The 27,494-nt window shown below is 41.9% G+C and overlaps 1 protein-coding gene and 1 pseudogene across 2 annotated transcripts; both read right to left on the reverse strand.

Annotated features, from left to right (window-relative positions):
- Positions 1–3,404: 3,404 nt before the first annotated feature.
- LOC716591 (farnesyl pyrophosphate synthase-like) lies at positions 3,405–5,020 on the reverse strand (annotated as a pseudogene).
- A 1,424-nt stretch (positions 5,021–6,444) lies between these two features.
- Positions 6,445–19,577, reverse strand: NEK2 (NIMA related kinase 2). Of its 2 annotated transcripts, none has more exons than XM_015116771.3 (8): positions 19,325–19,577; positions 18,268–18,485; positions 17,442–17,682; positions 15,155–15,237; positions 13,926–14,052; positions 12,757–12,976; positions 10,751–10,876; positions 6,445–7,299 (listed from the first exon to the last, which is right to left on the reverse strand). In XM_015116771.3, the coding sequence occupies exons 1-8, from the start codon at positions 19,418–19,420 to the stop codon at positions 7,097–7,099; spliced, it is 1,314 nt and encodes a 437-aa protein (XP_014972257.1). In that variant the 5' UTR covers positions 19,421–19,577; the 3' UTR covers positions 6,445–7,096.
- Positions 19,578–27,494: the final 7,917 nt, after the last annotated feature.

A 27,494-nucleotide genomic window follows, 5' to 3' on the forward strand; every position in this document is an offset into this window, starting at 1 on the left:
GATCCACCCCTCTCGGCCTCCCAAAGTGCTGGGATTACAGGCATGAGCCACCACGCCTGACTAATACTTTTGTCTTTGAATTTGCCTTTTGTAAGTGGAGTCCAATGGGACAGTGGGAGCCTGCGTGGGGGCTCAGCGCCTCGCCTCATGCATGGTCCCACTTGCCATCAGCCCCCATAGACTCCCAGGATGGTTCTCAGACCCCTCCCTACCCTCTAGTGCACTGGGTCCCACCTAATCTCCCCTTCCCATGACCAGAAGGGGCCTGGGCACAGGCAAGGGAAGGGTCAGCGTTAAGTGTCTAGGCTCCAATGCATCCTCAGGCAGGGCATGGCGGTGGCTGCTGTCCTGAACCCATTTCCCCTCTCCCCCATGGCAGCCCCATGGCATGTCTGATGGGCAGCCAGCTGGAGGCCATGTCTTGGTAAGGGCCATCCAGGTACCCTGATCCAAGTATAAAGTCCCAGCCTGGAGGTTTAAAGATCCTTGGATGTGGCCAATCTGCCATGGGCTGGGGCCGTTGGCCTGTGTGAAAGGAAGATGCCTGGCTCTGCTCCTCCAGGCCTGGCATTGCGTAGGTCTGGTGACTGGAGGAAGGGAGAACTGAGCAGGTGTCAGAGTCAGGGGTTCCCAGACGCCTGAGGGTCTGGTGTGTCTGTCTCCTCTGGTCAACTTAAGGCATCCTCAGAGAAGAGTCACAAAATATGAATTGTGAAATGCATTCCCTATCTCAGCTGAATGCTCTGCCATTTGCATTTAAAATTTGCATTGCACAATATAAATGGTAAAATTCATGCTAATCATTTCAATTTTTAATGTTTCTTTACTTAGAATATTAAATAGCAAATAACATCACAATAAGCAGAGAAAGAGAGAGAGAGAAACCTTGGAAGAAAGGGAAAAGCTTTATAGGTACCTTTAGGGTACTTGTTTCCTGCTTTTCGAACAAGAGTTCCACATTATCATTTTGCATTGGGTCTTGCAAATTTTATAGCTGGCCAGGAGTTATACTCAGCATTCATGTCAAGGTGATTCTGTTAGGATTAAAGGCCTGGTAATCAGTTTCTGATTGTGTTTGGATAGTATCATTTGTACTTGATGGAACTATGCTACCAGCTGTATAATAATCCTACATATATGAAGGAGCTATTTCCTCTCATTTATTATTAACCCTTTATTACTTGGTCTTATTTCATTAAGCTAAAAGGACTAGCATTGCCAGGAAAATCTCACAAAGGAAAAGGCACAGCAGAGACTGCTAATTTATACTAAAAGTCAGATATATATATATATTTAAATATCCATCAAAATCCAAAATAACTTTCCTTCAAGGCTGAGATATATCCCAACAGGTGTGAGCTTAGATCAGGTTTCTCAAAAGTGGCACTATTGACATTGGGAGAGATACAATTTCTAATGCCATAATCCAAACTGTTGTAATCCTGAAGTCCCAAAAGGTCAAAAGCCATAAAGTCTAAAACCTGGAAATCATAATCCTGAAAGAGCAGAATTCCAAAAATGCAATTCTGGAAAATATAATTTAAAAATTCTTTAAAAGATATTTATTTACGCTTTTTTTTTTTACATTTACATGAGTTTACATTTTTAAAAGGGAATTTATTTGAGAAACATAAAAACACAGAACACTTCATAAGTCACTTTATGCAATAAAATAGGCAATAATAACATACATTTTTGTGCAAGCATAAACATTCATATATACTAATGAAAGTTGCATAATTATATCAGTAATGAACAGACAAGCCACATTCATAAAGAAATAGGTCATAAAGGGGCTGGGAGCAATGGCTCATGCCTGTAATCCCAGCCAAGGTGGGAGGATTGCTTGAGCCCATGAGTTCAAGACTAGCCTGGGCAACACGGTGAGACTCCATCACAGGAGGCTGAAGTGGGAGGATTACTTGAGCCTACAAGGCCAAGGTTACATTGAGTTCTGATCACACCACTGCACTCCAGCCTGGGCAACAAAGTGAGACTCTATCTCAAAAAAAAAAAAAAAGAAAGAAAGAAAAAAAGAAATAGGTCAAAAGGGAAATGTGTAAATGCATATCCCTATGGTTGGTAAATGTGTGCACCCAGTTTTATGCCTTCGGTCATCTGAAATCCCATAACAACCTAAGAGTCTTTTGATGAGATCTATCAAAAACAGGATGGGTCACTACTGCATATGCAGCCACCTAACGAGCCAAGATGTTCAAAAAGTTTACCTTTCACAAATGCAGATGTACAGAAAGGACATCTCTTCGCTTACTGAGGACGCGTCAGTGTTTTTATGTACAGGAACAATGCTTACACACAGTCAATGCTGTGACAGTGTACTTTCATGGCGTCAAATTTGCAAAAAACCCAGAACTTTCTAAAAGTCTCTACACAAATTATGCCTCCAGTATCAGAAATGTTTTGAAGATGAATTATATAGCATAGCAAATTGTAAAAAAGAATGCTGACAATTTTAAATAGTGAAAAAAAACAACAGAAAACAGAAAAAAACAAGAAAATTTGACATACGAAAAAGTGTATTACAGGAATGGATTATGGGCAATTGCACTGAGATAGTCCGTAAGAGCTGGCCAACCTGCACAATCATTCACTGTATTTTAAAGTCTTGCATCACAAGGAATAGCTGCTTTTTCTCTTTTAGGGCATGGCTCTACTTGGAGAGTATGTTCACATTCATTTTGTACATGGTGCTGTTCTTCCTGGCATTCTTCTGTGATTCCATGTACACTGACGTGAGTGTTCCCTACTAAATTTCCTTATTTTCTGTGTCATGCTTCTGTGTCGTTTTCGGTACTCAGAAATCTGTTCTGCATGCACTCATTAGACCACAAATTTGACAGAAACAATACTGGTGATCAAACAGCAACACCATTGTGTATTTTCTTATCCTACCACGTACATATTTATTTTCAAACCAGTCAGTAACTTTGCTGGCGTCTTCAGGCAAATGTGGCTTTAATTCATTAAAAGTTTCTAGAAAGTCATCAGCTGGAAGGAATGCCAAGGCAGGCGAATGACACATTTTTTCCTCATCTCTTAATACATACTGCACACAAGGAAACCCCCTTCCGCCCACACTCCCACCCCCAGCTTTAAGAGACAGGGTCTCTCTTTCTGTCTCCCAGGCTGGAGTACAGTAGCTTGATCACAGCTCACTGCAGCCTCCACCTCCCAGGCTCAGACAATCCTCTTGCCTCAGCCTCCCAAGTAACTGGGACCACAGTCACACACCACACCTGGCTAACTTTTTAAAAAATTATTTCTAGAGACACTGTCTCACTACATTGCCCAGGCTATTATGGAATTTCTAAGTTCAAGTGTTCCTCCGTCCTTGGCCACCGCGCCCAGCTGGAAAGTACATTTTTAAACTGAAGCTTTTTGTTTTGTTTTCAAGGTTACACAATAATTTATTGCGAGCCTCCCTCCTCTCCCTGCCCTTGCGGTCGCTAGGTCACTTTTTCCGCTTGTAGATTTTGTGTGCCAGCTCCAGAAAAATGGCGCACTGTTCAATGAGACCCATAATGTGGCTGTAACTGTCATCCTCATACTGCAAGAACATGGCCAGCAGATCCAGCTCCTCACATAGTGCCTTCACCTGGGCCACCTTCTCGGCCTCCTTCTGCCCATAATTCTCCTTCAGGATCTGGTACTGTTTCGGAGTGGCCCATGGCAGACACTGAACCACCAGCCAGCTGCATTTGTTGTCCTAGATGTCAGCGCCAACTTTGTCAGTCACAGTGGAGTCCCCAAAGAGGTCAAAGTGATCATCCTGAACCTTTTATTATTATTTTTTTTTTGAGACGGAGTCTCCCTCTGTCGCCCAGGCTGGAGTGCAGTGGCCGGATCTCAGCTCACTGCAAGCTCCACCTCCCGGGTTCACGCCATTCTCCTGCCTCAGCCTCCGAGTAGCTGGGACTACAGGCGCCCGCCACCTCGCCCAGCTAGTTTTTTGTATTTTTTTTAGTAGAGACGGGGTTTCACCGTGTTAGCCAGGATGGTCTCGATCTTCTGACCTCGTGATCCGCCCGTCTTGGCCTCCCAAAGTGCTGGGATTACAGGCTTGAGCCACCGCACCCGGCCGATCATCCTGAATCTTAAAGAACTCTCCCATCTCCAGCAGGATCTTCTTGGCATTGGTGTGTGCCTTCTCGCCATCAATACCTGCCACATGCATGGCTGCAGCTACAGGAAGGTAGAAAGAGTAGAAAGCTGTCTTGTACTTGATATTTGTACTTCTTTTCCATGAATCTGCCAAGATCCACATTGCCCTAGGGGGCTATGATGAGGTCCAGGGTCTGCCCAATCTCAGTCTGATAGGAACTCTGCAGGAAGAGCTCGATCAATCTGATAGGAACTCTGCAGGAAGAGCTCGATCAGTCTGATAGGAACTCTGCAGGAAGAGCTCGATCAGTCTGATAGGAACTCTGCAGGAAGAGTTCCATCGGGTTCAGGTAATAGGGCTGCTCCCAGCAATAGAGCTTCAGCAGGCGGTAGATACATGCTTCCAGAAGCGCAGCATCATTGACAACATCCAAGCCCACGCCCGGCTTCTGATACCAGCAGATCTGTCCCCAGTGGGTGAGGAATGAATCCGTGATGTCATCTGCCACCAGTAAGAAAGCTTGCAGCAGTTCCACACACCAGCCCACAGTCAGGGCCCGCTGGAGACTATCAGCATCCTACTTCCTTGGCTCCACCAGCTCCCGGAATGAAAAACCCTGGTGATAACTTGCCTCCAATGGCATTGTACTCCAGGACCTCCTTGAGCCGGGCAATAACATCTCCCATCTCTGGGTGCCCCATCTCATCCTCAGTCAGCACTCTAACAATCTGGGAGAAGTGCTGAATGAAATCCTGATTTTCTTGGGCATAAGCATCTGATTTTTGGTCTCCATTCATTCTGAAGGAGGAGCAAAGGGCTCTATTCCTTGATGTGGGTTCCTGCTTCTAAACTGAAGTTTTTGTCATTGCTGTATCTCATGGCCTATCTACTCATCTAATTTTCTATCAAATGCATTGCACTGAATGGAAAAAAACAAACTTTATTGGTAACACTTTGAAATTCACTTTTAGAAGCTTTGATCACATCTAATTCCAAATCTGTTGTTATGGTTTGGGGATTCAATTGAAAGCTGTTTTCTTCTGCAAAGTGCAGCAAATCTTTAAATAATTGTTTAAATGACTAGATGAGTTATAGAATCTTCAGAACCAACAGGGGCATGAATCATGTATAGCTGATAAAAACCAGTGCGGACAGTTTGAAAGTGCCATCCACTAGCCAAAGTGAAGCATGTGATAGTTTTTCTGTTAGATTTAGTGGTAAATATAAGCAGTCGGTCTTCTTCAACACTCAAATCTCTAACCAAGAACAGTTTGGTTAATGAGTTTTGTGACGCTGGAGGAACCTCAATGTCAGCAAGTGTCTTTGGTTCACAAGGCTGCTCAGCTTGTCGAATTTTATTCTCAGACAAAGGGCATTTTTTGAAGGCAAGCGTGGCACTATTCATGAAGGAGCAGAAGTTGTATATAACTGAGTAATTTGGCGGGAGAGATTTCTCGTAATTTTCACCTGAAAAGTCACTTTTATGATCTTCAAAACACTGAACATTGAGGAAAAATATACCCCACCTAGTCTACTGAGACTCACATATTAACCTCCTCTGGAAACACCCTCACAGACACACCTAAAATAATGCTTTACCAGATTTCTAGGGATTCCTTAATCCAGTCAAGTTGACATATAAATCAACAAGTTCACCCCTTATCAACTTGATATCCATCCACATCTCTTAAACCATACTTAATGTGCAAATGAAGACAATAACAAGGTAATAGTTCTGCCTGACATGACGCGGTTATCCTGTATACAGCTGAAACTGCACTAATCCCTGCCTTGGAATTTGGCTTTCAGGATTTTAACATCTGAGATTTTAATCTTTCAGGATTGTGATTTTGGAAGTTCACACGTTAGGGATTTTGATCTTTTGGGATTTAAGACATTAGGGATTTTGGTCTTTCGGAATTTTAGCATTTGAAATTGTGTCATTTAGGAATATGATCCAAACCCATTTGACATTTTGTTGTCAGAGGCTGTGCTGTGCATTGTAAAATGTTTACAATGTAAAATGTCCATGGCCTGCACCCACTAGCAGACAGTAGCACCTTACCCCAAATCATGACAATCAAAAACACCCCCAGGCATTGCCAAATGTCCCTTGAGGAGCAAAATCACCCTGTTCAGGACCACTGGCTTACATACATGGATTAACGAGATGGGAGGTAAAGCGCCATATAGTTTAGGACTGGAATGCCACTCTCTTGAGCATCAGATCCATGTTTCCTTCCATACCCTATGATGAAGACCTATAAATCATAAACACAACTCCCATCAACTAAGAGACCAACAAATGCAAGACACATAAATACAGGGAAACTAAAGAATTCTTTTATTTAGTGGGAAAGAAGTAGGTAAATGACAGACAGCTCATATTCTGTTAAACAGAAAAAAAAAAGAATACAAACATCACAGTGATGAATTTTCACAAAGCTAATAGATTTGAACTACAGAGCAATGGAATATTTACAAGCAAGATGTCATGGTATTAATGACCAAAGTGCATCCAAATAGGTTTTCTAAGCTCAAAAACATTTAAAATCTCAGACTTAAAATTTAAATCTATATATAACAATTGTAAGCACACCACTCAGTCGTTTAAAACTATTCAGTGACTGCTACTCCTGCGTAAATATTTTTTTCCTAACATTATTTTTTTTCTCCCAAGATTTAGAATGTCACATCTCATGTTCCTACTAGTCATCACACACAGGATTAAAAAAGCCCAAGCAAGAAGTATTTTTTTATAATGTGTTCTTAAAAGAAGAAAGAAAAATTAAATGTGAACATTTTGTACAATAGTTGCTGAAGAACAGCAAAACCAATTCCGAAATATCACGTGTACTATACAAAAAGGTGTGGCTCACGGAACCAAGTATATAACACTACAGCAGTTGAATATCAGTCTTTAAAGGTTGGTAATATTACATCCTGTACACAGCTCTGTGTCTCTCTACCTGGCTAGCGCATACCCAGAATCTGTCTGCTTTTTAGCTGGTAATTTTTTTCAATATCTGACAGGGCTTGAGCCCGCAGCTGGGCAGCATGAAGCCTTTTCTTCAGATCCTTGCACTTGGACTTAGACGTGAGCTGACTCTCAGAATTCTCACTCCTCATGACGTTCTCTTTACTTTCCCCACTGAAATGAACTTTCTTCTTAATTACTGAGGATGGAAGATTAAGAAGTTCTTTAGAAGGAAAAAGAAAAAGGGCTTTGAGTTACTTGAACAGAGTTCAACTCCTTCATACTTATACTTATCAAAAAGTATTTGCTCTTATGGTTCACATTTGAAATCTAGGTACCTGTTTTATTTTCTCTGGGATGGGAGGTTAGGGGTGTAGGACCGGCAGAAATCAGCCTTTTAATCCACAGCATTGAAAAAATATTGGAATGTGCCGAAATTCAAGGAACATAAGTTTTGTTCTCTTAACAACGAACAATCAATTTTACTCTTAAAGTTAAACACACTGAGTATTATGGACAATATAAAACTTTTGGAAATCAATGTTATTTATCTCTATCCTTGAAAATAAGTGCCATTCTATGCAGAACACCTTACCTACAGAAAAGTATAGAAGCACAGTTTGTGGTTTTTTTTTGGTTTTTGCTTTTTGTATATATTTTTTAAAATAGAGAACACCTACAGTTTTGGTTAAATGTTCAAGAACTTAGTTCAAAGCATCTTAACTGACCAGAAATTTGTCTCCAAAAAACCTAAACAAATTCGGTGTGGAAAACATAAATCAAGTAAGAGTAGTAAAAAATGTAAACTATTCTTTTCATGGAAAAAATAAATAATAATCTTATTTACTTAAAGTGGCAACACTATTAACTGCTGACAGAATTAGTAGGGGCTGGAGGCCTAAACAGATTCTAGATCTTTTTATTTTTCCTCTGTATGTTCAAATATTTATTGAGCTCATAGGATGGGCCACTGTGAACCAAACAGGCCCTATTCTAGTAGGAGGAGATAAACCAAACACAAATAAACAAGTACTGGTGGGGAATATTTGATGGTAATATGTGCTATTAGGAAAAATAACCCTGGAAACAGGGACATGCTGGGTGGTAGGTGTAATGATACAAAGCCTCATACGGTCATTTCTGAAGTAAGAAGCCACAGGGCTATCTGGATGAAGAGTGCTCCAGGCAGAAGAAATAGGAAATGCTGGCACACAGATGCACTGCCTTCCAAGGGTCCTATGAATTCCTGCTTCATACATCGCTTCTGCTTCAAAGCAAACTGGATTGCCTTTAGACTTTATCTCCACTGTTTCAAATCTATCCACCTTCTTATTATCACAAATACCTATAGATTTGTAAGTCAACATTGTCTTACTGACGGGATAGTTTTGTTTTTGTTTGAGATGGGGTCTTGCCATGTTGTCCAGGCTGGAGTGCAGTGGCTATCCACAGGTGCAGCTGTAGTGCACTACAGCCTCGGACGCCTGGGCTCAAGTGATCTTCCTGCCTGAGCCCTCAGAGTAGCTGGGACTATAGGTGCACCACCACACCTGGCTCTTAATGGGATAGTTTTATAAGAAAAAAGTGTTTTTAAAAAATGTTTAAAATTCTTCCATTAAATAGAATAATGACTATTTCATCAAATAAGAAAAGAAAAGTTTTAAAAAAAGATACTGCTGCTTGCTGTGATGATTTCAATACACTTGTGATGGCTTCCTCATGTGTGGATTTTATAGCCCAAGGATGGGGAGAGGATATTTCCAACTGTCCTGAGTTCAGAATAGTACCAGCTCCCCACTGCTATGATGCTTATCTTATAGCTCTGATGTGTTCACTACTTTCAGCACTCAATACTCTAAAATGTCTGCTTGCCCCAGTGGATACTTGATTCCTATGGCTCATTTTAAATACTTGCCATGATTCACATATAAGTAGATTCCCATACTTATCTGTGTATCCTATAAAGTAAAACACATCATGCTTACTTAGCTATTTTCATCTTTTGCTCAAAGACTATCAGGGCAAATGTAAATAAACTCTTTAACTGAAAAGCCATCCCCAACAGGGTCTTAAGTAATTTCCTGCAATGGGTTTGATGCATGAAATTCATCCAGTATAATTTTCTCCTCATTTTATCACCCTAATCATGATTTAAGTATACTTTGTCTTTATGGATGACAGTGTGGAATCTATGAAAAGCCAAAATAAATATGTTTATAATATTGAAATGGTAGATGGCAATATTGAGAAAAAAGAAGGTATCTTAACAGAGATCAAGCCAAAGTTTCATACAATCTTTGTTTCATTTACTTCTATCAGTAGTTTCATTTCTTTCCATCACTTGTTCACTACAAAGTTATTGTGATCATCAATCTAACTTAAGTAGGGTTTTTTGTCTGTTCCATTTACAAAATGCTGCCAATACTCACTAAATTGATCATATCTCAATTTATTAAAGATAAGAATAATAGCTTTCATATATGCTGTCCTACATGGAATAAGGGAGTTAAAAAAAACTCTAAATTTTATTGAAAATTCAGATGCTCGATTTTTTAAACCAACAACTTTTAACAGTTAGTTTGTGCCCTAAAGAAATCAAGCAAAAAGATGTTTCACAGTTTGCATTTTACATAGAGTCAACTGAATTAGATTGAGAGGTTTCTATAAAATGGAGAATGTTAGACAATGGTTCACTGGTATATACGATAACCACATCTCAGTGTGGCAGAGTGAAGGGACAACGCCACACAAAGGCAGGACCCTGAGAAAGCTGAACATCTATATACCAGACTTTAAATAAAGAAGAAAATGCAGAGAACATATGTAGATATTAAACAATGAAATTTCCACAAATATGTGTTTCAGCTTGAAAGGGTGTTAGCAAAGATCCAAACGTGACAGCCTATTCTGCAGGTGGCTTATCATGCCTTTTAAGACATGCTTTCTATGAAAGATGAGGCATGGCAGTATTAAAATTTTGATTTTTACTTGAAATGCAGTTTATCTCTCTGAAATCTAAAACACACAATAGTTTTGTAAATGCCCTAATTTTAAAAAATAAGTATCAGCCAGGCATGGTGGCTCATGCCTGTAATCACAGCACATTGGGAGGCTGAGGTGGGCAGATCATGAGGTCAGGAGATTGAGACCATCCTGGCTAACACAGTGAAATCCCGTCTATACTAAAATTGCAAAAAATTAGCCAGGCGTGGTGGCGGGCACCCGTAGTCCCAGCTACTCGGGAGGCTGAGGCAGGAGAATGCCGTGAACTCGGGAGGCGGAGCTTGCAGTGAGCCAAGATCGCGCCACTGCACTCCCGCCTGGACAACAGAGCGAGACTCCATCTCAGAAAATAATAATAATAATAATAATATTAATAAGTATCAATTACTAAACATGTGGTTTGATAAGGTTAAGAAAATCAAACATGAAATTCTGTGACTCATTGCCTCAGGTCTATGAACCCAGGAAATAAATCATTGCTATAACAGAATTTTGTTTCCATTGAAATGCATATATTCAATGAAATCCATCTTAAAATTTGAGACTTTGTAAATGAAAAGGGCTACCTAAGCCACTTTGGGAGCAACACTGGTGCACATTTCTTCATTTGTAGCACCAGCTTCTGTTGACCAAGTTGATTCTCATACCTGGACTACTTGCCAGAGACAGGAACTTCTGTTCCTTTAGCAAGCTGTAATTCTTCAACAGATTTTCTGCTCTAGCCAGTTTGTCCTCTGCTAGTCTTTCACGAACACAAAGCTCCTGTTCTTTCTCTTTAAAAAGAGAATGGACAAAGAAAAAAAAAATTAACAAGTGACCTTCACTAAAAAACGATTTACATTTGGCAATCTTATCACTACTAGCATGCTTGATACTGATAAGCAATGTTTGGGGAAAGGATTCTCACTATGCCTCAGTCAAACTGATTGTGTTAGTTTTTAATTGAGTGTTTTAGTAGGCTGTATGTTTATCTTAGATTTTCTTGAAAGGACTTGTTTAAACAAATACAAAGTTAGCTTCAACCTTTGGTCATCTTTTGTGGGAGTAACTCAATTGGGAAAACAAAAAACTAAAGCTATCTCTGCTCTTCATTGAAGATAGGCAACAGCTAATTTTCAGGACATGATCTGGCCTCACAGTACAAAAATCTTCTTTTTTTCTGGTTGAATGACCACACTCAAATAAAAGAAAAAAAAATGCAATTCAGTTAGGCGGTAGTTCATAGGATTAGTATTAATAACAAAGGTTACTATTTATTCATGGCCCAAAATTCAGAAAGTATTCAGATTTCAGTTGCTATATGAAATTATGGCTGGGCACAGTGGCTCACACCTATAATCCCAACACTTTGGGAGGCCAAGGCAGGTGGATCACCTGAGGTCAGGAGTTCAAGACCAGCTGGGTCAACATGGCAAAACCCCATCTCTATTAAAAAATACAAAAATTAGCCAGGTATGGTGGCAGGCGCCTGTAATCCCAGCTACTCAGGAGGCTGAGGCAGGAGAGCTGCTTGAACCCAGAAGGCAGAGGTTGCAATAAGCCAAGATGGTGCCACTGTACTCCAGCCTGGGCAACAAGAGTGAAATTCCATCTCAAAAAAAAAAAAAAAAAAGAAAAGAAAAGAAATTATGAAACACTGGGGAAAGTTATAAGAAAAAGTTTTCTTATTTTTTACAGAGGTTTCTATGTAAGTATAGGTTGTACCTATACAGTAAGCATATCTCACAGGACTATAGAGTATTTCATTATTTAAAGCCTGGATTAGGTATAAAGCTGCAGAAGTAAAATCAGGTGAGTCATGAGGGTGACAGGTGACAAATATGACCCATCTCTCATCTCCTGATGTTAAAATGAAGAACCTCACTCTGTAGCTACCTTGCGTAACCCTAAATGATTGCTAGTAGCTCTCATCTTGGTGGAGTAGATACACTTTCAACATCAAAACTAAATTAACACCTAATCAGTTAATACTCGTAAGTTAACATTAATACCCACCAGAGTATTATTTATAGACTTAAAATATCTTGTATCTAGACTCTCTATTGAATTGCCTGAACAGACCAGGTGTGGTAGGTCACACCTGTAATTCCAGCACTTTGGGAGGCAAGGTGGGAGGATTGCTTGAGCTCAGGAGTTCAAGACCAGCCTGGGCAATATAGTGAGACCCCATCTCATTTTCAAAAATAAAAAGTTAAAAAAAAAGAAAAGAATTGCCTGAACATATCTCATCTACATACTGTAGGGTTTTAGACCTGGAATTCTGTTGGAGTGGCCATTTCAAAAGACAAAAGTCATGGTTTTTATTATGGAAAGCAGCAATTTTAAGACCTTCCTTTACAGTGGGAAAACATTAGGGTATTCATAGTAGAGATGAAAAAGAAAAAAGTAACTCTACAATAAAGTATAAGGCCATCACTGTTAAGGCCCAATATTATATAACTAGCAACTGATCTCAGAGAAAGACGTCCAACATGAAGGTGCTAGCAAGCCTGATTATTAAAAATCTACAATACATATTTTGGTTTCTCAAGTATTTTTAAAAGCTTCTAATAAGATCTGTATGTATAAAATATTCTGCTCAAAGAGATATTCAGACACATCAAAATAACCCCCTTGGTAGTTCTCCTTTGCTTTGACCCCCATTCAGACTTACGCTCCAATCTTTCTTCTCTTGCTTTGAGAGCTCGCTCTCGCTCCTGTAACTGAATTTCCTTTAGTTTCAGCTCACTTAATACAGGGCTGGAATCCTGCAATTTTTCTGGCTCTCCTAATTGTCGCCCTCTTCTCTCAAGATTTCTTCTTTGCTCTTCTGCAACCAAATCTGCTATTAAAGGGTTCTCGAGAATTTCTTCAACAGAAGGTCGATGGTAATCCTGGGGAAAAAATACGCAGTATATAATCAGATTGCGTAACAGAAGAGTTCTCCTAAGACAGCAGTTACAATAAAAGGACATATATGTATTTCCAAGACAAAAGAAAGGACTCCTTTATGGCTAGGTCTTAAACACTTGGAAAAATAAGTTCACTGGTGGTTTTAACCCACAAGGTTCTGGGTCCACAAGGTAATGCAGATGTTAACTTACCTTTTTTCCCTTTTCCCCTTTTCACCTTTCTAAGAAGGTTCAATCCCTGAAGATTGGTACATCTTGTGCTGATGCTTGGTAGCACTGCTAGAGTCTGTTTTAGGGGAAGTACTGTCCTTGCATCTCTAAACTACATTTAGCAAGATACTCTCTCACTGACTCTCAATCCTGTCACTTCATCTGTATCCTTGTCTGTGATCCTACAGCATTTTCCTTCTTCTCTTATGTCAGCCTGATCCCCAGAACATTTCTTTCCCCATTCTATAGCCAGAGTTTTTCCACATAATCTCTTTATTGATTTTCCCTCTGCTTTTTAGCTGTCCTCCCTCCACCCTCCATCACCCCTCCCCTTCTTCTGATCTCTAATCTCTCAATTAGAGCTAGAGGCAGAGTAATAAAGTCTTATCTCTGGCCCCTTCCCTCACCACCTGCCACTGTGAGGTAGGCAAGGACAAGGGGAACGAGGATTTGAATTCTTTTTGCAACCTTTCCTTGCTACCAACCCATCTGTTAGCATGGCAGAGTGGGCAGAGAAATAAAGAAAGCGCAGAAGGTGGACCAGCAAGGATGCGCAATTTGCCAAATTTACATATGTTTTCACTTGTGTTAACACAGTATATTTAGCTAAGAAACTATATTTAATGTTTCCTCAGTCTCCATTGATCTACAAGAGAGAATGTATGTTCCAACACTTAACTGACAGCTAGAAACAGACAATATATCATCTTATCATCTTTACCTTTAAGTTTAACATCCTCGTAATAATTCCATTCAATTCATCAGAGTAACGGTATGGAATTCGCCTGAATTTGCCCTCTCTGATTTTCCCAGCGAGTTCCTTCTGGCTAAAAGCTGTAAATGGAGGCCTGGGATTAAAAAAGAAGAAGGAAAAGACGACGAAGACATTTTCAAATTGTAAAAATGAAAATATACAATAGGAACTAAATCAAAAGCACAGTTTAAGCTCCAGTTTGTATTTAAGTTTCTACTTGTGGGATTTTCTTCTTATAAGTTTCCCAACCTTGGCACTATTGACATTTGAGGTCACATAATTCTTTGTTGTGGGGGGCTGTCCTGTGCATTATAGGTATTTTGTAGCCTCGCTGCCCTGTACCTCTAGATGCCAGGAACACTCCCCAGCTGTGATAACTAAAAATTTATCCAAACATTGTCAAATGCCCCGCATGAGGCAAATTTGCTTCCCTTATTCCTGGTTGAGAATCACTGCTCTACAGAATAGTTTCAAAGGGAAAAAAACGAAAAGAAGAACAAAGGAAAAGAACTGGAGCTCTTCCCTGCTCTAAAGATCCCCAGATCTCTACCCCGGTCTTGTTTCATTTCTTCCACATCCTTACAGTAGCTGTACCTTACCTGCCTGACCTATGTGTTCTCCCTTGAGCTAAGTGTCAGTCTAACAGGAAAGCGCCTAACCAGCCAAGACACTTGAACAGTCAAGACCCAGCCTCATGGCTTACAGTTTTAATTTGTGAATAGTTTCTTTTAGCCTGTCCATCTACCTTAATTTTAGCCAAGGTACAATTCTTTCAGACTTGAATATACTTTCATTAGCGTGGAGGCTCAAAAAACTAGACCCTGGCCGGGCGCGGTGGCTCAAGCCTGTAATCCCAGCACTTTGGGAGGCCGAGACGGGCGGATCACGAGGTCGGGAGATCGAGACCATCCTGGCTAACATGGTGAAACCCCGTCTCTACTAAAAAAATACAAAAAACTAGCCGGGCGAGGTGGCGGGCGCCTGTAGTCCCAGCTACTCGGGAGGCTGAGGCAGGAGAATGGCGTGAACCCGGGAGGCGGAGCTTGCAGTGAGCTGAGATCCGGCCACTGCACTCCAGCCTGGGCGACAGAGCGAGACTCCGTCTCAAAAAAAAAAAAAAAAAAAAAAACTAGACCCAGTGGAATGTGACAAACAGTACAAACCTTAGACTAGGAATCTGTCTTCATCATACTTACATTAATGCACATAATTCATACAGCAAACAGCCCAGTGACCAGATATCTGATTTCTCATTGTAGGACATGCGATTCATTTGTTCCTATACAGGGAAAAAGGGTAAGAAAGTGGAAGGTGTTAAGAGTTTATTTTGTTTTGAAACTTATAAAACACATTAAATTACTCCTGAGGTAAAAACCGAACTTCAAAGTTTTTAGCTTATACTTTATCTTGAAATTTATAATGGAAAAAAAAGGCAGTGCTCTTGTCCCAATACACTGTCATATATAATTCATTCACTCATTTTTCATTCACAAATGAAAGTGCTTAGTATAGACTAGGCACTGACAATTCAGAGGTAAATATGACAGACTTCTACTCTCAAGGCAAATTAAGAAACACCATTTTAAAAGAACTGGAGAAAATTTAAGAATAATCAAAATATGTATCTAGTCCACATTTAAATGGATATAGACATAAATAGCTAATTGAATTACCCATTTGTATTTTTTCTTAGTCCACTGCATAAATCACAGTAGTAACTAATATTATCATTACCTATTTTATTGTTTGCCTTTCTTCCACATCTACAGTAACAACAGCCTACCAGAGCTCTTATTCTTAACAGAGGGAATAGAAGCAATCTCTAGTGGCTGGTTAGTGTTTTAAAGTCCAACTTTAAAACACTAAAGTCTGATGCCACTTTTTGACAATCAGTGCCTTAGGGAAGCTGAACCACTCTAATTACAAGGGCAGGAGGGAAAAGGAACAAAAGAATAGGTTTCAAGCTTTCCAAGAACCACTTCTGGATAATTGTCCTTTATGTTAAAAACATTCTATTTGGAATTTGATACAGTGAGAAAATGGTACTGTTCTGGCCATTCTTAGTCAAAAGCAAAATCACTAATTTATAAAGTTTTATACTACAGTCAGATCTGTTAACATAATTTATAAAGATCTGGAAAATCCTAGAAAGGTGAACTACTAAAATACTAATAAATATTTCTTCATCTTTATCTGTTCAGATGTCATATACTAACACATTAGTGCTATCACAATTGACTTAAACTTTTTAAAAGCCGTCAGGCAATATCTAACAACAGCCATAAACTGTTTATACCTTTTACCCCAGCAATTTCATTTTATGAGCTGCATGTCAAGGAAATAACCAAAAAGGAAGAAAGAATAATTCATACAAAGATATGCAGAACAGTACTTCTAAGAATGGTGAAACATTTTGGAAACAAAATATCCAGCAATAGAGGTAATTGGTGAGTGGACTCAGCGCGATATTTCAGGAAAAGGCAACAAAAAAATAACACGTACAAAAAGTTACATTGTAAAAACATGCTATCTCAGTGAGCAAACTTCCTGAGCTCTGATTCTGCATGCACAAGAATCATTTACAGAGTCTGTTAAAATGCAAAGTCTAAAATAAAAAGTACAATATTGAAGAAAAAAAAAAAAAAAAAAAAAAACAAGAGTTCAAGAACCTACCCAGAGATCGAAATTCACTCGACGGATTTGGGTTTGGTTTAGCACCCAGAACTCTGCATTTTAAACAGACACTCCAAGTGAGTCTGATGCAGATGACCAGGACCTACACATTGGAAACAGCTCTTGAGGGCAGGGACAAAATCCATTTCATTTTTGTAATCCTTGAGTTTAATGCATTGTAATCATTCCATAAAAGCTTGAACTGAATATGCTTTAATTTGCATGAATGCTCAAAAAATTGAACCCACTGAGAGATGACAAACAGTAGCAAACCTTAGAGTAGGAATCTGTCTTCATCATACTTACATTATTACACATAATTCATGAAGCAAACAAAAACTCATAGACTTTATTGGTCTGGTGGTCCATGTGGAAAAATATAACAGTATTTTCAATTCTTAAACAAACAGAAAACTCAATTTCCCTGCTTCAGAATGCTTAACATTAAAAGATGTTTTGGCTGGGAGCGGTGGCTCACGCCTATAATCCCAACAATTTGGGAGGCTGAGGTGGGCAGATTGCTTGAGGTCAGGAGTTTGAGACCAGCCTGGCCAACATGATGAAACCCTGTCTCTACTAAACATACAAAAATTAGCCAGGCATGGTGACATGCACCTGTCGTCCCAGCTACTCTACTCGGGAGGCTGATGCAAGAGAATCCTTTGAACCCAGGAGGCAGAGGTTGCAGTGAGCCGAGATCGTACCACTCCACTCCAGCCTGGGCAACAGAGCGAGACTCTGTCTCAAAAACAAACAAAAAAACAAAAATAAAAGATGTTTTAAAAAGTATCTAAATTCTGAAATACTTACAGGAGACATGTAATAAGGTGTGCCAACAAATGTTTTTGCAAAACTCGTGTCGTGGTTTAATATTCTAGCTAGCCCAAAGTCTCCAAGCTTGACGTTTTGCTTGCCATCCAGGAAAACATTGGCTGGTTTCAGATCCCGATGCAATACAGTATGACCACCATCACTTCGTCTGTGGCATTCCTTCAGGGCCAGAGTCAACTGAGTCATCACTCGAAGAACAAACTCTTCATCTAAGTATTGCCTGAAACCAAAACAGTTATACAGCATATAACTTCTAAAAAAAAAAAAAAATCGTTGCCAAGATGGGATGATATAAATTATCCAGTGTACTAATAGGGAAATCAATTATTTATTTATTTATTTATATTTTTTGAGACAGAGCCTTGCTCTGTCACCCTGGCTGGAATGCAGTGGCACGATCATGGCTCACTGCAGCCTCGACCTCCCAGGCTCAAGCAATCCTCTTGCCTCAGCCTCCCAAGTAGCTTAGACTACAGGCACATGTCACCATACCTGGCTAATTCTTGTAGAAACAGGGTCCTACTATGTTGCCCAGGCTGATCTTGAAATCCTGGGCTCAAGTGATCCTCCTGCATCGGCCTTCCAAAGTGTTGGGATGACAGGTGTGAGCCACCACACTCAGCCTATAGATTGTTATTTTGATATAAAATATGGGTGTTGATTCACCGGGAATTTTCTAAAGTACTATGGACCTACCAAACAAATGCAAGTATACTCTTCCATATTACTGATCCTAAAACAAGATGCTTAAAATAAATGAAAGTAGACCTAATTTCAGCTTACATTTTTAAAAGATTATGCTTACCTTTCCTTGGTTCCCTTTGTAATTACACTAGCCAGATCCCCTCCTTCACAATATTCCATTACAATGTACAGTGTTGTGTTGGTCCGGTCAATAATTCGATCATAGTAACGAACGATGTTTGGATGTTTCAGTTCACGAAGCAAATTCACTTCAGAAACAAGCATCTGTTTCTCAGTTTCTGTCATGGAGCCATAGTCAAGTTCTTTCCAAACTAATATCTAAAATAAGAATTTCCAAGGTATGAATGAACTCATTACGCTCAAAAACAAAGAATGAAAGTTCCAAGATTTAAAAAATAACCTTCCTTTTAATTATATCCTACAATCAAGGTCATTATCTAATTTAGTTCAATGAACTTAAGGAACTGTGAGTTTACTTCCATAATCTTCTTTCAATTTCTAAGCAGTAAATGATATTGTAGGGAGATAAAGGGGAATAAGGCACATGAGGTCTCCCCCAACCCCTACCCTCAGTTGGTTAGTGGGAAGTTGGCAAAAAGGTACTTTAGTCAAAATTGGGGTGGAGGTGGTCAAAGTCCCTGCCCCATTCCACCTCAGTCGTGTTTTCCCAGGATGAGACACCTTGGAAAAGCAGCCAGGCAGTTTCCTGTCCAATATTACTTTCTGTAAAAGGTCTACCTGTATACATTGGGAAATATGAATCCAATAATCCGAATAATGGGTATTTTGAGGGAGTCTGACTGCAGATACAAAGCTTCGGGTTCTGGTGGTCCTGCCCCTTTCTTGTGTCTGAGAGGGCCACTCTTAGAGCTCTAAAAACAGCTCAGGAGTTAGCTACGTGTCACCAATGGAAGGTCCTTAGCAACCCAAAGCAGAAGAGAGAAATGGGGAGAGAAACGGGAAAAGATGGAAATACATATATCAAAAGACGCGGTCTCCCATCCTTTAAGCGACCCAGGACAGGCTGTCAGATGCAGACTCAGTAAAGACGGCTGAGTCTTCCGGGCACCCACTTCCCCAGCCCTCTCGGTTCCCTTCGGTGGCGCAGGGCGCTCGCCCCTAAGCAGAGGCTGGCACAGGGAAGGGACCACGCTCACCTTGCCGTCACTCTTCCTCCGGATCTTCTGGCAGCGGCCATAGGAGCCTGTGCCAATGGTGTATAACACTTCATAGTCCTCAGCCCGGGACGGCATGGCCGGCCAGCCGCCAGAGTCGCGCTGCCTCACGCAGGTTGCGCCCCCAAATGCGGAGCTCCAGGGACCGGGACCGGGAGCTTCAGGGACCAGCACGGAGAAGCCCCCGAGCAGCGCTAACCAGTCACCCTTGCCTTCGGCCCCGTTTAACTGTCGCGGGCCCTGATCTCGCAGTCTATTGGCAGGCGGTGGGCCCGCTTCGCCTCTCTGATTGGCTAAGAAGAACACAACAATACCCTAGGCATCTTGGGAAAAGTGTCACTAGGCAACCGCGTCGGCGTCTGCTTTTAACCTGTGGGAGCAGAGGGCGGAGCTAAACCAAAGGGAGGGCGGGAGAAAGGAAGCGGCAGCAGGCGCCTCTTGGCAACTCTAACCCTCTGGTAGAGATCGCCAAGGTAACCGAGATCGAAGGACCTCCCCTCAGGCTTCTTTGCACACAGCTTCCACCAAATGCCTTCTGACCTTTGCACTCTGGCCCCTCACACTACCTACTCTCCCCAGAACACGCCTTCCTCGCTCAGGTTCCAGTACCCTGAACCTGGGTGGGGTCACGTTGAGGACACGCTGAGAGCTGAATACAAATTAGAAATTAGACTGGGCGCCGTGACTCACCCTCGCCCGTAACCCTAGCACTTTGGGAAGCCGAGGTGGGTGGAACGCTTGAGCCCAGGAGTTCAGACCAGCCTGGGCAATATAGCAAACCTCGTCTCTACTGAAAATACGAAAATTAGGCCGGGCGCTGTGGCTCACGCCTATAATCCTAGCACTTTGGGAGGCCGAGGCAGGCGGATTGGGATTGCTTGAGGCCAAGAGTTCAAGACCAGCCTGGCCAACATGGCGAAACCCCGTCTCTACTAAAAATGAAGAAAAAAAAAATTAACCGAGCATGGGGGTGCATGTCTGTAATCCCAGCTTCTTGGGTGGCTGAGTCATGAGGAACTGCTTGAACCCGGGAGGCAGAGGTTACAGTGAGCAGAGATTGTGCCACTGCACTCCAGCCTGAGTGACACAGTGAGACCCAGTCTCCAAAAAAAAAAAAAGAAGAAGAAGAAATACAGTCGCTCTCTGACCAAGCACTTTACACATCTTGTCCCGTTTATGTGTGCCAAACACATAATTCACCCTATTGACAATACTTCATTGAACACAGATTCTTTTTTAGGCACCCACACAAACCAACTTTCCCAGCTTACGCAGCCAAATGAACAGTCCCATGTTTACCAGGGAAGGAGCACCTAGAGGCCTCCATCCAGGGCTTGTTGGAGAAATACGTACATTACCAGAAAGCTAATAATTTGGCAATGCATAAACAGGCCAGTTTTCTTTAAATATCTATTTGGCATAGGATTAAAAGAAACCTGATTTTTTTTTTTTTTTTTTTTTTTTTTTTTGTTTTGAGACGGAGTCTCGCTCTGTCACCCAGGCTGGAGTGCAGTGGCCGGATCTCAGCTCACTGCAAGCCCCGCCTCCCAGGTTCACGCCATTCTCCTGCCTCAGCCTCCCGAGTAGCTGGGACTACAGGCGCCCGCCACCTCGCCCGGCTAGTTTTTTGTATTTCTTAATAGAGACGAGGTTTCACCGTGTTAGCCAGGATGGTCTCGATCTCCTGACCTTGTGATCCGCCCGTCTCGGCCTCCCAAAGTGCTGGGATTACAGGCTTGAGCCACCGCGCCCGGCCCTGATTTTCTATTAATAAGAATTTAAAAGCTCTTTATGTTAAAATAAGGGACTTATTACATGCACTGAATATAACATAAGATAACTGGAATTGCCAACCAGGAGAATTTTTAAATTAACATTCAAGGGTACTGTCTTACCTCAGGGGAATAGGACAATTTTAGGTTTCAAAAGTTATGTAAGGCACTGCAGATGGCTATGTTAATTAGCATCATTTTTTATTTTTGTGCCTCTTACAGATCGGTATCCATAGAGCTTGCTGTGGTTTGAATGTATCCCCCAAAGTTCACGTGTTGAAAACTTTATCATTAATGCAAAAGTGTTAAGAGGTGAGAGGTTTAAATTGATTGACTTATGAGGGCTACGCCCTCACGAATGGATTAATGTAATCACAGGAGTGGGTTATCTTGAGAGTCGGTTGGTTATAAAAATGAGTTTGGCTTTCCCTTGCTGTTTCTCTTACCATGTGATGCCTTCTGCTATGTTGTGACCCAGAGAAAAGGCTGCTGCCAGATGTTACCTGTTGATCTTGGACTTCCTAGCTTCCAGAATCATGAGCCAAATAAACTATTGTTTATAAATTGCCCAGTCTGTGGCATCCTGTTATAGCAACATGAAACTGTATAAGACAGAGCCCTGGCCGGGCACGGTGGCTCACACCTGTAATCCCAGCACTTTGGGAGGCAGAGGCGGGGTGGATCAGGAGGTCAGGAATTCAAGATCAGCCCGGCCAACATGGTGAAATCCCGCCTCTACTAAAAATACAAAAATTAGGTGTGATGGCAGGCACCTGTAATCCCAGCTACTTTCCCAAAGCTGAGGCAGGAGAATCGCTTGAACCCGGGTGACAGAGGTTGCAGTGAGCGGACATCACGCCATTGTACTCCAGCTTGGGCGACAGAGTGAGACCCCGTCTCAAGAGAAAAAAAAGAAAAAAGAGCCCTTTGGTTATCCTGCCCCAAATCCAGTCCTGCACCTTCTCTCTGGCCACTTCTGCTTTTGCTCTAAACACACACTTTCTCAGTTCCTCACCACCACCACCATCTTTGCACCTGTGATTGCATTTGCCTAGAATACCATCCAACCCACTCCCTTATCCTCTCCAGTCATGTCTGCCTAGAGGACATTCAAGATTCAATTCCAACTTTCTGTCCTGTAATCTGAGAAGCCTCTCTGGTGTACTTGGATAGTCAGTCCTCTGTCTACAGTGTTCATAGACCACTTTATACATAAATCAAAGCTTTTCATTATTTGTTTACATGGGTCTCACAGTAGCTGAACTCCAAACTGCTTATAGCCAGCGTAAGTCCTGTAATAGAGAAGGCATGCAGTAAAGCTTTGTTAAATAAAAATCTGAGAAAGACCCTTATTAATAATTATGCAAGGATTTTGAGTGACCCCTCAAGCAATTTCCAAATGCCCCAGCTCTAGGCAGAGACTAAATATCTGGGAAGGAGCCATCCCAAGAGTACGGAATGTGGCTCCTAGGCACATATGCTCATTCAACAAGTATTTATTGAGTACTTGCTATGGGCCAGGCATTGACATCCTGGGTTTTCATTTTAAAAAAGACAGTGGAGCCACAAAGACAATAATAAAGAGTAGCATAGGAGGCTGGGCACAGTGTCATGCCTGTAATCCCAGCCCTTTGGGAGTCCGAGGCAGGCAGATCACCTGAGGTCAGGAGTTCAAGACCAGCATGGCCAATATGGTGAAACCCCGTCTCTACTAAAAATACAAAAATTAGCTGGGTGTGGTGGCACGCCTGTAGTCCCAGTTACTCGGGAGGCTGAGGCAGGAGAATCGCTTGAACTCGGGAGGCGGAGGTTGCAGTGAGCTGAGATTGCGCTACTGCACTCCAGCCTGCTCGACAGAGCGAGACCCTGTCTCAAAAAAAAAAAAAAAAAAGAAAGAAAGAAAGAGAAAAAAAAGGGTGGCATAGGAATCATGTGACAAACCCTAAAGATTGGCCAGAGTTAGCCCGCATCATGAGTGAGGGCAGGATAGCCTAGCAGAGACCACTAGACACCAGAATAGAAAGAGACACTGAGAGATGAGGAGCATGTGGGAGTCAAACAGGGACAGGTTACAGGGAACATCTCTTCCCCCATAACTTCTTTCCTTTTCCCTTCATATTCCATCCATCCTTTAAGTCTCAGCTCATGTGCAGTTTCTTCTCTGAAATTTTTCCTGATTGACTTCAACCCACTATGATCTTCTAATTACTCTTAAGAGTAATCAACTGTGTTTTTACTCATTTAGAATTATACTAGGCCATATTACTAGCTTCTCATGTGTATCCATCTTGTCTGCCTTATTACGTGGAAAATTCATCCTCCAACAAGTATAAATAGAGGCTCAGCCAGGTGCCACATGCTGAGGATACCACAGTGAATAGGACAGATATATAATCCTGTAGGTGGAAGAGATGGATATAACCTAAGTACACAGAGAAACTCCACTGTGACAAATTGTGGCAAGAATTAAGAAGAAAACAAATGAAGAACTGAGATGATTCCATTTAAACAGAGGACGAAGATGAGCAGCTGCATAAGAGTGGGGCCAACCCTTGAACTTCTCTATACCCACTCTCCCCACATCCACGGTCTAATTCACTGTCTTCACACTTTTCTTGCTAACTGTGCTCATGTTGTCAGTTTTCATTTAAATTTGGTGAAATCTCAAATAAGAGAATATTTGCACTTGCATTTTATCCCACAGGCACTCTGTACATATCCATAGGGACACTGATTACTATTACTATTATTTTTTGAGACAGGGTATCACTCTGTAGCACAGGCTGGAGTGCAGTGGCACGATCACAGCTCACTGCAGTCTCAACCTCCTGGGCATAAAGCGATCCTCCCACGTCAGCTTCCTGAGTAGCTGGGACCACCGGTGCACACTACTATGCCTAGCCATTTTTTTAACTTTTTGTAGAGATGAGGTCTCACTAAGTTGCCCAGGCTTATATTGAACTCCCGGGCTCAAGCACCTCAGCCTCCCAAAATGCTGAGATTTCAGGCGTGAGCCACCGCGCTTGGCCTGATTAATTTTAATTTTCTTTTTTCTTTCTTTTTTTTTTTTTTTTGAGATGGAGTCTCGCTCTGTCACCCAGGCTGGAGTGCAGTGGTGCCATCTTGGCTCACTGCAACCTCCGCCTCCCGAGTTCAACAGATTTTCCTGCCTCAGCCTCCGAGTAGTTGGGACTATAGGTGCGGGCCACCATTCCTGGCTAATTTTTGTAGTTTTAGTAGACATAGGGTTTCACCATGTTGGGCAGGCTGGTCTCAAACTCCTAACCTCAAGTGAGCCACCCACCTCGGCCTCCCAAAGTCCTGGGATTACAGATGTGAGCCACTGCAGCCAGCACCTAATTAATTTTTAAAAGAAGCTACTTGAAGATTAATGAGCATACCAAACTTAATGTGCCAAAAATCAAGTTTCTGATCTTCATCCCAAATTTGTTCTCCTCTCTATCTTCGTAGTCTCCAGTAACCAATGCATCTGATTTTGTTGCTGTTTGTTTGATTTACTGCAGTATTCCCAGCACCTAAAATGTGCCTGGAACAAAGCAGGCACCCAGCACTTGTACATCGTGAATGGGTGAATGAACGAAGCCATACTTCGTTGCCCTCAGCTTCTTTTTTTTATGTTGCTTTAAAGACCCACTAGAGGGCTGTATATCACTGCATAATAAACGAGGAGCTGGCGCCTGCGCGGCAGCACTACTCCGCCTGCAGGAGCCTGTCCCTACAGGAAATCCCCAGATTTGCATGTGTGAGGATTTAAAAACAGACAAGATGTTTGTGTATAAGTCTTATCTCCACAATTACTTGAAGCAATTTGAAGTCAGGGATTATGGAAATTCTTTCGAGTGATTAAAAAAGATTTCTAGAAAGGAAAAAGGAGAGATTCTTTGTTTATAACAATCAGAAGCTAAGAGATGCTTTTAAAAAAAGATGCATGACATACTATACGCTCAACAAATAAACACGTTCTAGAAGAAAGAATGAGGTGTTAGGCAGACTGTTCTTAACAGCCACATACCACGTGACATAAACAGGACAAGATGCTGACTGAGAGACAGCTTCAGCTAAATGGCAGGCAGCTGATGGAAGAATATGATGAGAAGAAAGTTATCTTTGAAACCAAAGTGTTTAGTTAAGAGCTCCACCACATTTTAAAAGGGAATAGTTTTAAATTTATGCCCAGGGGTACAAATTTATTTATTTATTTATTTATTTATTTATTTATTTTTGAGACTGAGTCTTGCTCTGCCGCCCAGGCTGGAGTGCAGTGGCACGATCTCGGCTCACTGCAACCTCCGCCTCCCGGGTTCACGCCATTCTCCTGCCTCAGCCTCCTGAGTGGCTGGGACTACAGGCGCCCGCCACCACGCCCGGATAATTTTTTATATTTTTAGTAGAGATGGGATTTCATCGTGTTAGCCAGGACGGTGTTGATCTCCTGACCTCGTGATCCACCCACCTCAGCCCCCCAAAGTGCTGGGATTACAGGCATGAGCCACTGCACCCGGCAACCCAAGGGTACAAATTAGGGAAAAACATATTTCTGTTCAATATAAGGATAAACTTTCAAAGATAGACATTCATAATTTTCCATGTTTTTTCCTGTTATTTGTAAATTCAGGATATTTATTATCTCTAAGAATATTCATCACTTAAATGTGATAAGACAAATGTTAAAACTAATTATGGACGGTGAGGCCTGCTAGAGTCTGAATGCTTGTGACCTCCCTAAATTCATATGTTGAAACCTAACCCCCAAGCTAATGGTATTAAGAGGTGGAGCCTCTGGGGGAGTGATTAGTGCCCTTATATCAATACAAAAGGCCCCAGGGAATTTGTTTGCCATGTGTTTGCCCTTCCATCATGTGAGGACACATAGAGCATGCCATCTATGAGAAACGGGTCCTCATCAGACACTGAATCTGCTGGCACCTTCCTCTTGGACTTTCCAGCCTCCAGAACTGTGAGCAATAAGTTTCTGTTGTTCATAAATTACTCAGTCTAAAGTATTTTATTATAGCAGCCTGAACCACCTTGCACAGGACCATAATGTGTTTCTAAGGGACTAAGAGCTTTTAGAGAACACACCTACCTTTTCAACCAGGGGGGCAGCACAGTGATGGTAGGAGCAGTGAGCTTGAGTTGCAGGTTCCCAGGCTCTTCTAGTTTTGTCTCCTTTGTGTGTTTGTTTATTTATTTGTTTGCTCGCTCTGTCACCCAGGCTGGAGTGCAGTGGCGCCATCTTGGCTCACTGCAGCCTCTGTCTTCTGGGTTCAAGCAATCCTCCTGCTTCAGTCTCCCGAGTAGCTGGGGTTACAGGTACCCGCCACCATGCCACTAATTTTTGTATTTTTAGTAGAGGCGGGGTTTCACCATGTTGGCTAGACTGATCTCGAACCCCTGACCTCAGGTGATCCTCCTGCCTTGGCCTCCCAAAGTGCTGGGATTGCAAGCATGAGTCGCCCTGCCTGGCCTAGTTCTGTCTTAATGAGTTATGTGACCAAGGGAATCCATTTCACCTCACTGGAACACTGGGCTGTTTAGTCATTGGTCTGACTCCGAATGACAATTTTTGTTGAGTAGCTATGTCTGCGTTAACTTTTCAACATCCCTTCTCTGGGCTCTATAAAATGAAGTTGTTAAACCCTTCCTGATCTAAATGTTGTGATTCCATCCCCTCTCACCAAAACTTCACTGGAACTGCTATGTAAATCAGCTCTTTCTATGTAGTATGATAATTGCTCTGAAAGAGCTTTGCCTAAAATGCAAAGGGGAAGACCCAGATTTTGATAAAGATGGCAGGGCATGGAGGTCAGGGCAAATGTTCCTGGAGAGGTGACACTTGAATCCCATCTAAAGGAGCAGTTGGAATGAGGAGAAGGGAAACTGTGGGTAAAAGCATGGAGGCCTGCTGTGACCTGCAGGTTGGGCTGGTGGACCAAAGGGTACCTGTGGTTCATTACCTGTAAGATAGGTGGATGGACAGGTGAGCAGCAAGACCCAAGAGTTGAGGCAGTCTTCTGAAGATGATGGACTCGCAGTGGAAGCTTTGAGCAGACGAGCACTACTAGATGTGTGCTCTAGAAAGACTTCTCTGGTAAAGAGTGAAAGTGGGGCATAGGAATATAGTGTGAGAGGCTATGGCAGCAACGCTGGGGAAATGACACTGACTAAACTGAGGCAATGGCTGTGGGAATGAAGAGGGGAGTCCAGAAATGCCTGGGAGATGGGTTAGATGACACATAGTGATCAATTGTACATAAGGTAAACAGGGAGGGAAATTCCTGGCTTGAGTGACCAGGTGGATGGTAGCGTAGTTCACCACAGGAGGAAATGCTGGGACAGGAGCAGCTTGGGCAAAGCTG

This window comes from Macaca mulatta, chromosome 1 (genome assembly GCF_049350105.2).
Source record: "Macaca mulatta isolate MMU2019108-1 chromosome 1, T2T-MMU8v2.0, whole genome shotgun sequence".
Classification (NCBI taxonomy): Eukaryota; Metazoa; Chordata; class Mammalia; order Primates; family Cercopithecidae; genus Macaca; species Macaca mulatta.